Source organism: Myotis lucifugus, unplaced genomic scaffold (assembly GCF_000147115.1).
Source record: "Myotis lucifugus unplaced genomic scaffold, Myoluc2.0 scaffold_28, whole genome shotgun sequence".
NCBI lineage: Eukaryota > Metazoa > Chordata > Mammalia > Chiroptera > Vespertilionidae > Myotis > Myotis lucifugus.
The window spans coordinates 4,397,040-4,410,833 of NW_005871076.1; the positions used below are offsets into that span (position 1 = coordinate 4,397,040).

The window sequence follows — 13,794 nt, forward strand, 5'->3', positions numbered from 1 at the left end:
ACAGCTATGTTGGACTGATGTCTAGGAAAGGAGGCAATTAGTGCGTTTTGGATGTGTCTGTTTTCCAGTGTTTACTTCAAAAGAAAGTTCCCTAGAGATAGAATCCTATAGAAGAGCCATAAACCCACCATTGAGAAAAGTTTGTCTTTTTCAAATCAGAGGCAGTGCAGATATTGGAAGAACAAAGCAAAGTCTTCTCGCCAGACTTAGAACAAAGACCACGTGAGAAAATAGCCCCACCAAGTGGTATGGGGAAATTTTGACAGCCATGAAATGACACCTAGTATTAGATTCAATCTTATGTGCAGATTAATTTCCCTCCTCTATTTATCAAGAAACTGGAGGAGAGCTTAAAGCTATATAGGTTGTACTCAGGATAAGGATGGCCAATGACATCAAGTCTTCCTTGTTACTTATAAAAGAGATTTATGAAAGGGATCATTAAGTGTTTTACACTTACATCATAAACAATAAAAAAGAATACCTTAGTAGGTTACCATAGAAATTTAATGTCATGAAATGTGAGGGTGTTTTATTTGTCCTTTCATTTAAATGGACCATATGTTGCACTTTATTACTACCTCTGAGTCAAAATAATCTTCTTAATCTCAAGTTTCAAAGCCAACCTTTTCTATTTTCTAGGATCTTGGTTGCCAGCTCCTAACTAGTTCAGACTACATTTTTTAAAAAAATGTTTTTATTGATTTTAGAGAGAGAGGGAGAGGAAAAGAGAGAAACATCAATGTGAAAGAGAAACATAGATTAGCTCCCTCCTGAATGCCCCCCACTGGGGATCAAGCCAGAAACCCAGGCATGTGTCCAGACCTGAATGGAATCTGCAACATTTTGGTGCAGGGGACGACGCCCAACCAACTGAGCCACACTGGCTAGGGCCAGACTACATTTTAAAAAATATGGAACATCTCCCTCTTCCAGCAAAATACCTCATATCCTTTTTATTCATCTAATTTCAGTTTAAGTAAAATGTGTTAAATCTTTTTTCTCAGTTTGGAATTCCACAAGCATAATTCTATCCTTAGATGCTCAAAACACACTAACATTTTCTTGACGTCAAGACAAATTTAGGCATTTGTTGTAAGACTTTCCTTTCCTACAGTTGAAATTCTTTTCACCCAAACATTAGATACTCTATGTAGAGTTAATTACTAAGGCCAACTCCTAAAGGAGAAAGGAAAACTGGAAAGGGAACATGATTATGCTAGTAATTTGGACAGAATATCTAGAAGTAGTGGTGTGAGCATGAGGAGCTGTAGTGATTATGGAGATGATTCCTGTGGTCTAATATCCTAGATAGGTCTCCTCTCCTTGACTTTCTTAGACCTTGCTTCAGATAACACATGTGTTAGTAGGTAACTCCTAGGGCAGTGGTTCTCAACCTTCCTAATGCTGTGACCCTTTAATACAGTTCCTCATGTTGTGGTGACCCCCAACCATAAAATTATTTTCGTTGCTACTTCATAACTGTAATGTTGCTACTGTTATGAATTGTAATGTAAATATCTGATATGCAGGATGTATTTTCATTGTTATAAATGGAACATAATTAAAGCATAGTGATTAATCACAAAAACAACATGTAATTATATATGTGTTTCCCAATGGTCTTAGGTGACCCCTGTGAAAGGGTCGTTCGACCCCCAAAAGGGTCGCGACCCACAGGTTGAGAACCGCTGTCCTAGGGCTTCAATAACAAGTTGGTTATAAATATAAGAACTGAGTATACTTAGATATAATACAAAAGGAGTTTATGAAGGAAATAAAGAGGGAGTCCATGACTTGCTGGCATATTGAAAACAAACAAAAATATCTAGAGGAATACCCACTCCATCTCTTATATTCACAACTCTTCCATATGAATAAATCTGAAAAATGTAGACATGTTTAACAGATTTGAAAATAACTTTCTGAGGGGCACTGGATCAAAAATAAGCATTTCTGTGTCTTTACACTTTAAAAAATCTTCAATACACACTAAAGTACAAGTAAAAGAATAAAAGGAAATAACATCAGTTCAACAATTCAATGATTTCTTCAGAACTATCTAATGCGCTAACTGTAGAAATAGAAAGATGTCTAGAACTTAAGGAAAAAAGTGTGTTCTATATTTCCTCTCACAAGGGAGTCTAGTAATTAAAAGGCAGTCAACATGTCTGTTTTGGTGGGATAAATTAATGAGACAAAGTTGAAATAATCAACAGGATCTAAACATATTACCAGCCATCAAAAATGAAAACATAATTCTTTTTGTGCTCGGAGAAAAGTTTACATGTGTAAATGTGGACATATGTGTGACTGTATATATAGATAGATAAGAAAAAGAGCTAGAGAGACTATGCTATTGAATCAACAGGGTCAAATCTGATCATTAGAAGTAAAGCAAATAATGGTAGAATATAATTATAATCATGGAGGCAATGCAAAGTTGAAATAGGGAAATAAATAGAAAATGTTTGCAAATCATAACCAGTTTACATTGATAGTCACAGACACTGATAGAAAAATATTACTAAAATTCAATTTACTATAAAGCAAGCCATAATAGCAAAACTGCACCCTTGGACTCAAAAGAAAATATACCAAACTAAAAAAATGACTTTCAGAAAACCTTTTTGAAAAATGATGGTAGTTTGAATAAAGGTAAAATACACAAACGCACATGTATTGCTCGAAGTTTGTATGAACTGAATATGCCCCCCCAACAATTTTCATAATAGGCTTACCAAAAGAGCCACTTAACAGACTTGTGCAGAGACACTAATAATTGGAAGGCAGGAAAAAAATCTCACCTGATTACTTGTAGGATTACTTTTGCCTATACCGGTAACTGAATCTTCAACTATCAAGAGAGGCTCGCTTTTCCCACAGCTCTCCTGGCTGATGAGCGTGTCCGCATAGTTGGGTTGTGGGAAGATCAGGTGACTCTTCCCAGAGTCTGCAGTGAGAGAGACCTCGTGCGAATAGGTCTGCAGGAAAGCCTGCACCCCGTCCACGCCCACAAAGTGGGAAGCAGGCACGCCTGCAAACCCGCCTCCAGAAGCCTGGAGCAGACGAGATGTGTGCCAGCGCTTCAGCCTGAGCGCCAGCAGCACGATGACAAAAGCAAGAAAGACGCAGGAGACCACCGCCACCGCCATCACCAGGTACAAGGTGAGGCCTGAATCATCAGGGTTGGTGGGAGACTCAAGGCTGCCCAGGTCTGCCAGGACCTCTGGGATACTGTCGGCTATAGCCACAGTGAGTGTCACGGTGGCAGAGAGAGGAGGTTGACCATGGTCTTGAACCGCCACCACCAGGCTCTGCTTGAGTGCGTCTCTGTCCAGCAGGGCCCTTGCCGTGCGCACCTCACCTGTGTGCAGCCCCACTGTGAAGAGCCCTGGCTCACTGGCCTTCAGCAGGCGGTAGGACAGCCAGGCGTTCTGGCCTGAGTCTCTGTCCACTGCCACCACCTTGGTCACCAGGTAGCCAGGCTCTGCAGAGCGGGGTGCCAGCTCCACACCAGTGGAGCCATCAGTGGGGAGTGCAGGGTACAGGATCTCTGGTACATTGTCGTTCTGGTCCAGCACAAATATGCTCAGGGACACGTTGCTGCTGAGTGGAGGGTCCCCACTGTCCTGTGCCATCACTTGTAGCTGCAGGTCTCTGAACTGCTCATAGTCGAAGGAGCACAGCGCATACAGGACTCCAGTGTCTGAGTTGATAGAGATGTAGGAGGACAGGGGAGCTCCCTGGATGGTGTCCTGGACTAGGGAGTAAGTGACCTGGGCATTTTCTTTGCTGTCCAAGTCAAGTGCAGTCACTGAGAAGAAGGAGGCTCCCCTGGGGTTGTTTTCAGGAATGTAGGCGGAATAAGAGGAGTGAGCAAAAGTGGGTGGGTTATCGTTGTCATCTGCTACATTCAATGAAATATGAGTTTTTGTAGACAAGGGTGGACTTCCATGATCTGTAGCTGTCAATGTTATATTGTAGCTCTGGACCTGCTCTCTGTCCAGCGCTCTGTTTGTTACCAACTTGTAATAATTTCCATAAGTCTTTTCTAAATTAAAAGGCAGATCGTCAGGAATGAAACAAGAAACTTGACCATTTTCTCCGGAGTCTTGATCTTGCACGTTTAGAAGAGCAATTACTGTACCCGGAGGAGAGTTTTCCAGCACTGAGTCAGTAGAAGACGTGATCGTTATTTCTGGAGCATTATCGTTCACATCCACAACTGTGATCAACATCTTAGCAGTCGTCGAGAGACCTCCACCATCTTGGCCTTGAATTTCCATCTCATAGAACCTATATTTCTCAAAATCCAGAGGCCCCTGTATTGAGACTTCTCCAGTTCGAGAATCCAACTGGAATATTTTAGAAGCTTTGCTTTCCATATTCCGGAACGAATACACCACTTCCCCGTTGACTCCCTCATCTGGATCAGTTGCGTTTACCACAAGCACCCGGGATCCAGAGCTGAGGTTCTCGGGAACACTCACTCGATACACAGACTGTGTAAACTTTGGGGTGTGGTCATTGACATCGAGGACCACCACACGAATGGGAACAGTGCCCCGGCGGATGGGGTCTCCTCCATCTAAGGCTGTGAGGAGGAGGAGGTGGGCAGCCTCTTTCTCCCGGTCCAGGGTCCCCTCCAGCACTAGCTCTGGATTCTTAGCCCCATCAGTTATGCCTCCAACTTGCAAAGAAAAGTAACTATTAGGGTTGAGCTGGTAGCGCTGAAGTGAGTTCATTCCTACATCTGGATCCCTGGCGTTAGGAAGGGGAAATCGCGATCCCGGAGTTGCGTGCTCATTGACTTTTATCTCTACTTCCTCCTCCTCGAAACTGGGGGCGTTATCATTAATATCCATTATCTCCACTTCCACTCCGTAAATCTTCAGGGTATCTTCCACAAGTATCTCCATATTTAAAAAACAGGAGGACGCCGTCTCACAGAGCTCCTCCCGATCTATCCTACCTGCGGTGACCAAGCTGCCACTTCGCGGATGCAGAGCGAAAAGCTGCGTCCTACCTCTGGAGACGATGCGGACGCCGCGCTCCGCCAGCTCCCAGGGCTCCAGCCCCAGGTCCTTGGAAATATTGCCCACGAAGAAGCCTTTGTCTGTCTCCTCTGGCACCGAGTATCGGATCTGCCCGGCCCCAAACTCCCGCAGCGTCCCCAGGAAAATGTACAGTAGCACCAGCCCGCTGCGGTCCAGGCGTAATAGCTGATTCGCCATGGCAGTGACTGAGCCGATATCCCGAGGTTTCTTGAGCCGGTTTGTCCTGATTCAGCCTATGTATCTACAAAGTCCCGGGCCGACTGCACCCAAATATATCAGAGAGCGAAGGAAAGTCCGTACTTTAAGTTTCCAGCATCAGGATCTGTGAGTATCCATCTCTCTCCGCTTTGTGTTATAGAGGTAGGGGAGGGAGTGACTCTGTAGCTTGCAACTTCCCATTCCCTGGTTGGTGAACAGCGGCGCCTAGAGCCCAAACTTATTATTGCAACGAGTAAGAAAACCCTGTTCTATAATAAATACACTCACCTTTTCCAGAATCATTCCTACTGCATATGTAAAGCTTAAATTTCAGACAACAGTTATATGATGTGATTTACGAGTTAACCAAGAGCACTTTTGGAAAGATTATTTTTTAAATTTTTTAAATTTTAACAATTTTTGATTGTTTAAAATTTTTAAAAAGTTTTCAAATATTACTGGAACTGAACACTTGCAGGTTAGATTTGGTCCCTATTAATTTTTACCAACTGAAGAGAATAGCATGTGTTGATGTGGAACTAGCACGGTCCTGACAAAAACATCAGATAGGATGCATGGCGATACTTCTTACTAGTGGTTCTTTTTTAAAAAAAAATATTTTATTGATTTTTTACAGAGAGGAAGGGAGAGAGATAGAGAGTTAGAAACATCGATGAGAGAGAAACATCGATCAGCTGCCTCTTGCACATCTCCTACTGGGGATGTGCCCGCAACCCAGGTACATGCCCTTGACCGGAATCGAACCTGGGACCTTTCAGTCCTGCAGGCCGACGCTCTATCCACTGAGCCAAACCGGTTTCGGCACTAATGGTTCTTTATTGAGAAAAATAAAGATGAAACATTTGAGAAGATTTGGATGGCATTAGGGTTATTTAAAATACCATTATATAAAATATACCTGTATTCCATATCCTTAATTAAAAGGTATTCTATTTCATGAAAATTTCATGAGATTTCTCTGTATACCTACCTTAAAATGCATTTGAATATTAGAAGGATCGCAGCATTGTAAACTTGAGTCTTAACAGTGATACTCATAGGTCTGACCAAGGATTTATTTTAGAAACTCTAGCAAGAGATTGAACATAGGATCTTGAAATAAAAGCACTATATTGATATATACTGGCATATTGGAATATAAAAAGCATTATTTTAACTACTTACCTGTTTAAAAGTCTTCTTATTTGCTTCAACACTAGGAGTTAGTATGCCAGCCAATAGCGCTAATGAGCTATCTTTGTTGAGAGTATCTTGTTTAGCTGGACAATGATCGGCAGATGTGAGAAAATTTAATTCCGGGTTAGTTTGATCCCCAGGCACACACAGATTATAGGCATAAGGCAAAGTTCCCTCACTGTAGTTGGGGGGAATCTCTGGTCCAGACTTGGAGCAGAGAACAGACCCAAAGCAGCCCCCAGTGGCGGGGTTGTAAGAGCTTCGCAGGCGCAGAGCAATGGCTAGAATCACCGCGAGGAGGAAAAGCACGGAGATCAAGGCCAAAGCCACCACCAGATAGAACTGCAGCTCAGCCTGGGGGTCAGAGGGCGTGGGGTGGTCGCTGAGGTCTGGCAGCGCTTCTTGCAGGCTGTCAGCGAAGACCAGGAGCAGCGTGGCGGTGGCCGATAAGGGCGGGCGTCCCCCATCACGCACGGCGACCAGCAGGCGCTGGCGGGCCGCGTCCCTGTCGCCCAAAGCTCTGGCCGTGCGCACCTCGCCGGTTCGCAGCCCCAGGCTGAAGAGCTCAGGCTCGCTGGCCTGCAGCACGTGGTAGGACAGCCAGGCATTGTGTCCCGAGTCCGCGTCCACCGCCACCACCTTGGTGACCAGGTAGCCCGGCTGCGCGGCGCGCGGCACCGTGTCGAAGAGCGCAGAGCCGTCGGGCCCCAGCGCCGGGTACAGCACCCTGGGCGCGTTGTCGTTGCGGTCGCCCACCAGCACGCGCAGGCTCACGTTGGCGCTGAGCGCGGGCGAGCCCTGGTCGCGCGCCTGCAGCGTCAGCTCAAAGGCGCGCAGCTGCTCGTGGTCGAAGGCGCGCTGCGCGAACACCACCCCGCTGTGCGCGCTCACGGACACGTAGGAAGACAGCGCCCGTGGCTCCAGGTCGCTGGCCACGATGGAGTAGGACACCTGGCCGTTGGGTCCCAGGTCGGGGTCGGAGGCGCTGACCTGCGCGATGGAGGCCCCGGGCGGGTTGTTTTCTGGCACTTGGACCAGGTAGGCTGGCTGCTGGAAAACCGGGGCGTTGTCGTTGACGTCAGTGATGTGCAGGGTGATGGTGGTGTTGGAGGAGAGGGGCGGTTTGCCCCTGTCGGTGGCTGTGATGGTGACATTGTACTCCGGGGTCAGTTCTCGGTCCAAGGCCCCATCTGTTACCAGCTTGTAGTAATTATTAGAAGAAGAATGAATCTTGAATGGAACGTTTCTACTTAAATTACATGTGACTTTTCCATTTTCACCGGAATCCCAGTCCCTTGTTTTGAAGAGGGCCACAACCATTCCTGGACGGGAATCCTCCAAAATGTGATCAGAGAGGGACGTGATGATTATTTCCGGGCTGTTGTCGTTTTCATCTAAAACTTCTACAATTACTTTGCACTGTGTAGAGAGAGATCCTCGGTCCTTTGCTTCTACATCCATTACGTATCTTTCTACTTCTTCAAAATCCAAGGGCTGGTGAGTTACAATGTTTCCTGTTGCAGAATCCAGAGAGAACACGTGCCGGGCTGTATCAGCCACACCAAGGAAGGAGTAGGTGACCTCTGCGTTGGAGCCTTCATCTTGGTCAGTGGCGCTCACCTTCAGCACAGGGGTGCCTGGGGGCACATCTTCCGGAATGCTGACCCTGTACACACTGTGGCTGAACACAGGAGGGTTATCATTGGCATCCACCACCAGGATTCGGATCTGAGCAGTGCCGCTCTGGGGCGGATCCCCACCATCTAAGGCTGTTAGTACCAAGTGGTGCGAGCTCTGCATTTCTCGGTCCAGGGTCTTCTTCAATATTAATTCTGGATATTTGCCACCATCGGGATTGTCTTTCACCACCAATGAGAAATATTCATTAGGACTTAGTTGGTATTTGCTCAGTGAATTCATATTAATGTCAGGATCTTTTGCAGAGTCAAGAATTGTTCCCATTCCTGGGCTGACAGATTCACTGATTTCTAAGTTTAATTCATCTTTATGGAATTGAGGGGCATGGTCATTAATATCCTCAACAACCACAATGATATGGAAAATGTTTAAGGGATTTTCCACCACGGCTTCCAACTGCAGCTCACATCTTCTTCTCTCTCTGCAAATCTGCTCGCGGTCTATCCGGTCCTTCACCAGTAAGTCCCCGCTCTCCCTGTCTATACTGAAAAGCAGCTTCTCTGCGCTAACCCGCAGCTTCCTAGAGGACACATCCAAGACACTGAGCTCTAGATCTTTGGCGAGATTCCCCACCACCGAGCCCTTGGCCAACTCCTCAGGAATCGAGTAGCGGATCGGCTCACAGAGTGCGCGGTAGAACAAAGGCAGCAGGAAGGGAAACAGTACCTGCAGCCGGCCAGCTCCGCGTCTCTGTGCGCAGCTCCCTCCCATCGCGCGCTCTAGTTCTCGCTGGGTCCCAGTTTTTCCAGTTGGAGAAAGTGGACACTATCACGCTGGAAAACCATTCAGCCCAGGACAGGCGGAGTCCCCAGTCTTGGGGCTGGGAATCCGCTTGTGCTCGGAGAGTCTGCACAACTCGGAGCCCTAGTGTGTGAACGGGTTTCCTTCTGTGTTGGTGGCTGCACAGGAAATTCTAGGCTAGAGGCTGAGGATTCCCGGGCGTCGGCTCTTGCCCTGCACTGGCCGACAGCGGCGCCCAGAGGCCTCGTGTGGAACCGCAGCCTAAGTTTTCTCCATTTCAGGAAATCTTTTTCTTTCAATGTTAGGAGCTAAAATATTTGACTCTTATTCCTCAGTGATTCCGTTTTCATCATGAAACATGCTTTTCCTATAGTCAAAACTATGTATTTTTATATTTTAAAAATTTACATAAATGTGAAAAGATAAAAGTATTTCTTTCAAAAGTCAACAAAAGATTGTAAAGTGAAAAGTAGGTCTCTATCTCATGGTCTACTGTTATCCAGTTCTTCCATCCAGAGGCAATCATTGTTTTTCCTTTTAAGAGTAAATTATTTACAAAGGCAAATACTGAAGATAAGCAAAAAACCCACATTTTTTTGTCTTCGATCCTAGTTTATATTCGCTAGGAAGTATTAATCCATCCCTCCATATTTAGTAACTAGTACGCAACCATTGCTATGTTGATTACAATAATATGAAGTGTCCTGTGTTTAAGTAATTATATTTAAAAACATTTTCTCACAATAGTTACCATGTCAAAGTAGTTATTTTAAAAATCAGTATTTTTCTAGATAAAAGAATTATTTGAGGTGGCTGCATAATAATTTTGACTCTCATGGACAGAAATTTTAAGTGACAGTTTCAATGATTTAAAGGTTAATAACTATGGCCCAAAAGTTTTAGATTTTTCATCCTGTGTTCTCCTTCCACACACCTATCATTGAATAAATGTTGAATGACATGAAAAAGTAATGTTTTCATAAGTATGTTGACATATATTAGGACACTCTTTGCCTTTATGCTAACATATTAATTTAGAAGAATATTAGTAATAAACGTAAGAGATCAAACCAATACATCACTATCTTCAATAATCCAAATAGGTTCATCAGTAACTCCACTGATAATTTGCTTAGGATAATTTTGTGTACTTCTCTGCTTATATTCGGATCAGATAGCCTACAGAAATAACATTTTTTTAACTTTAAATTTATTTTCGCTCAATTTCAGAGTTTCAGGTGGTTCTTTCTTCCACTACATTCAGGAGCTACTGAAATACTCTTGGCACACATCCCTTGGGAACATGTACAACCCATCTGTCTCCCCAATCTCTATATATTTTTCAGCCTCAGAGATTGGAGAATTTAACCAAAAAAATAATACAGAGAGAGAGAAGAACTAAAAATGTGCATAATTTAACCTTCTATATGTTTTCTAGAAACCTGATTGAGCAAGGAAAGTCAAATTAAAATGCTATGTCTTCCACACTATGGTATGAAATTAGAATCTCAGGCAAAAAAAGATGTTGCAATGTTACCAGACATGATTGCACTTGGGAAAATTTAAGCACACATTGTTATGATTTCTTATAAAATACTGATGAAAAATCTAAATCTCTAGGAAGTAAATTCAATTGTGATTGTCATTACAAGGTATAGTTTAAAGAATATAACCACAAAGGTGTACTTCTGCCCTTCTCCTTGGGAAGGAAATGAGTGGCCTTGTGTTTGAGTTATGTTTCCAGTGATGTCAATGCATTTGTTTCTGACATTTACCTATGTTTACCAGACTTGCCTTCAAAATCAGAGCTAGGATTTCAGCATCTGACCAAAGGACAGCACACAAAACTATAAAAGATAAAGCTCTGCAAAACTAATGGTAACAATCTTATGATGATAGATCTTCATTGCCATTACGTATATGTTTATCAGAAAGTAAAGCCATAGTCTTAATAACTGACAAGTTCTACTCTGGAATATTTTAGCAAAAAGCAAATCGAAATAGATAATATGAAAGAATACAGATTAAAAATTCCCATCGATATGCTGCAAACCTAAAAACAAAACCAATCATAATTTTTTAAATGAAAGGGAAGGAGTAAAAATAGAACTCACTGGAACCAAAGGGGTATCTTCTATAGGAAACTTCGAATCATCTAACAAAGACAAAGGATCCTTTTTCTCGCAGCTCTCCTGGCTGATGAGCGTGTCTGCATAGTTGGGCTGAGGAAAGATCAGATGACTCTTCCGAGAGTCAGCAGTGAGGGAGACCTCATGGGAATAGGTCTGCAGGAAGGCCCGCACCCCATCCACGCCCACAAATTGCGAGGCGGGCACGCCCTCCAACCCGCCTCTTGAAGCCTGGAGCAGACGAGATGTGTGCCAGCGGCGTAGTCTGAGTGCCAGCAACATGATGACAAAGGCAAGGAAGACACAGGAGACAGCAGCCACTGCCACCACCAGGTACAGCGTGAGGCTGGAGTGGTCAGGGTTGTTGGAAGGCTCAAGACTTTCCAGGTCGGCCAGGACATCTGGGATGCTGTCAGCCACGGCCACAGTAAGTGTGACAGTTGCGGAGAGAGGGGGCTGGCCATGGTCCTGAACTGCCACCACCAGGCTCTGCTTGAGGGCGTCTCTATCCAGCAGGGCCCGTGCAGTGCGCACCTCTCCCGTGTGCAGCCCCACCGTGAAGAGCCCTGGCTCGCTGGCCTTCAGCAGGCGGTAGGACAGCCAGGCGTTCTGGCCTGAGTCTCTGTCCACTGCCACCACCTTAGTCACCAGATAACCAGGCTCTGCAGAGCGGGGTGCCAATTCCACACCAGTGGAACCATCGGTGGGAAGAGAGGGGTACAGGATCTCTGGAGCATTGTCATTCTGGTCCAGCACAAATAGACTTAGAGACACATTGCTGCTGAGTGGTGGGTTACCACTATCTGTGGCAGTTACCTGCATCTGTAGGTCACGAAACTGCTCATAGTCGAAGGAGCGAAGTGCATACAGGACTCCTGTGTCAGAGTTGATGGAGATATAGGAAGATAGAGGTGCCCCCTGGATAGTGTCTTCAGTTAGAGAGTAAATAATCTGAGCATTCTCTTTGCTGTCAGGGTCTAGTGCAGTCACTGAAAAGATGGAGGCACCTCTTGGGTTGTTCTCTGGGATATAGGTAACGTAGGATATGTGAGAGAAGGTGGGTGGATTGTCATTGATATCTGCCACTTGCAGGGTGAAGTGAGCTTCCATCGACAGGGGTGGACTTCCTCCATCTGTGGCTGTTACAGTAATATTGTAAGAGGATACCTGCTCCCTGTCAAGAGCCCCATGTGTCACCAATCTATAGTAACTGTCAATGGACTTTTCTAACTTAAATGGTAGATTTCCTGCTATGGAGCAGGTGACCTGTCCATTCTGCCCAGAGTCTAGATCGTGCACGTTTAAAAGAGCTATAACAGTCCCCAGAGGTGAATCTTCCTTCAGGGGACTAAACAGAGATGTGATGGTCACTTCTGGACTGTTGTCATTTACATCTTCTATGGTAATCAACACTTTTGCAGTTGCAAGATATGCTCCTCCATCTTCTGCTTGTATTTCTATTTCATAGAAGCCTGTTTCTTCATAATCTAGATTTTCTGATATTTTTATTTCTCCAGTATTTTTGTTTAGTTGGAATTTCAGTAATTGTGTATCAGGTAATTTTCGGAATGAATATGTCACTTCTCCATTGGCTCCTTCATCCCTGTCGGTAGCAGTGACTGTCAGCAGCTGTGTGCCCACAGGCAAGTTCTCTGGAACACTCACTCGGTATTCAGGCAAAGTGAAGACAGGTGCGTTGTCATTTGTATCGAAGACAGTGACACTGATGAGGACAGTGCCAGATCGGAGAGGGTCACCCCCGTCGGAGGCAGTGAGGACCAGGTGGTGCTGTGCCTCTTCCTCCCGATCCAGAGCGCGCTCCAGCACCAGCTCCGGGTACTTGACACCATTGGCACGGCTCTGAACTGCTAGGGAGAAGTGCCTACTAGGGCTGAGCTGGTAGCTCTGTAGGGAGTTCACGCCCACATCCGGATCAACAGCTTCCGGGAGAGGAAAACGCATCCCTGCAGCGACATTTTCATTGATTTTTACGTCTAGATTTTCCGCTTGGAATTTGGGGGCATTATCGTTGATATCAGTTACTTCTATTTCTATCCCGAAAAGTTTCACCCTATCTTCCACAAGAATGTTAAAACTCACCAGACACCGCGCGCTCTGAGCGCAGAGCTCCTCCCGGTCTATCCTGCCCGCCGTGACCAAGCTGCCACTCCGCGGATTCAGAGCAAAAAGCTGCGTCCTACCTCTGGAGACGATGCGGACTCCGCGCTCCGTCAGCTCCCGGGGCTCCAGTCCCAGATCCTTGGAGATGTTGCCCACGAAGGAGCCTTTGTCCAGCTCCTCAGGCACCGAGTAGCGGATCTGCCGGGCATCAGACTCCCACGGCGCACCGAGAAAAAGGCAGAGCAGGACCAGCGCGCAGCGGTCGGAGCTATTCCTTTGAGCGGCCATTGTTGTTTGGTCACGGAATTCTGGCAATGTCCTCACTGGACACGTTGCGTGTTTTGACCGGTCCCTTTTTCTTCCTCTGGCTGCAAGGAGTCTCTGTAGGCTGAGCACCTTAAATTCTAGAGTGAGTGTCGCTGCAGCCCCGGAGCCGGTTTGTAGGAACTGTGGAGCTTTTGTGTAGTTGGAGCCCCGAGAATCCGGACGGAGCGCTGGCTGCGATTCTTTCCTAGTAGGTGAACAGCGGCGCCCAGAGTCCTCAGAAGTTACTGCACCCGCTATGTATACCATAAAAAACAAACGCTACTCTTGTTGGAGATTTTATTTTATTTTACATTACTTCTTTGATTTCTTGGCTGATATCATTA

General features: G+C 45.4%; 1 protein-coding gene across 15 annotated transcripts in view; it reads right to left on the reverse strand.

The window, feature by feature from the left end:
• Window positions 1-13,794, reverse strand: part of LOC102437860 (protocadherin gamma-C4) — a 148,880-nt gene that overhangs the window by 65,348 nt on the left and 69,738 nt on the right. The window contains exon 1 of one of the 15 annotated variants that reach the window (XM_006086446.3): window positions 11,009-13,737. The exons of 10 other annotated variants lie outside the window; for them this stretch is intronic. In XM_006086446.3, coding sequence (XP_006086508.2) covers window positions 11,009-13,717 — 2,709 coding nt within the window. In that variant the 5' untranslated portion in view covers window positions 13,718-13,737. Of the gene's footprint in view, window positions 1-2,807; window positions 5,413-6,443; window positions 9,171-11,008; window positions 13,780-13,794 lie in introns of those variants that run through there. 4 more of the 15 variants (XM_006086449.3, XM_014453802.2, XM_006086442.3 and 1 more) reach the window with 4 other exon arrangements.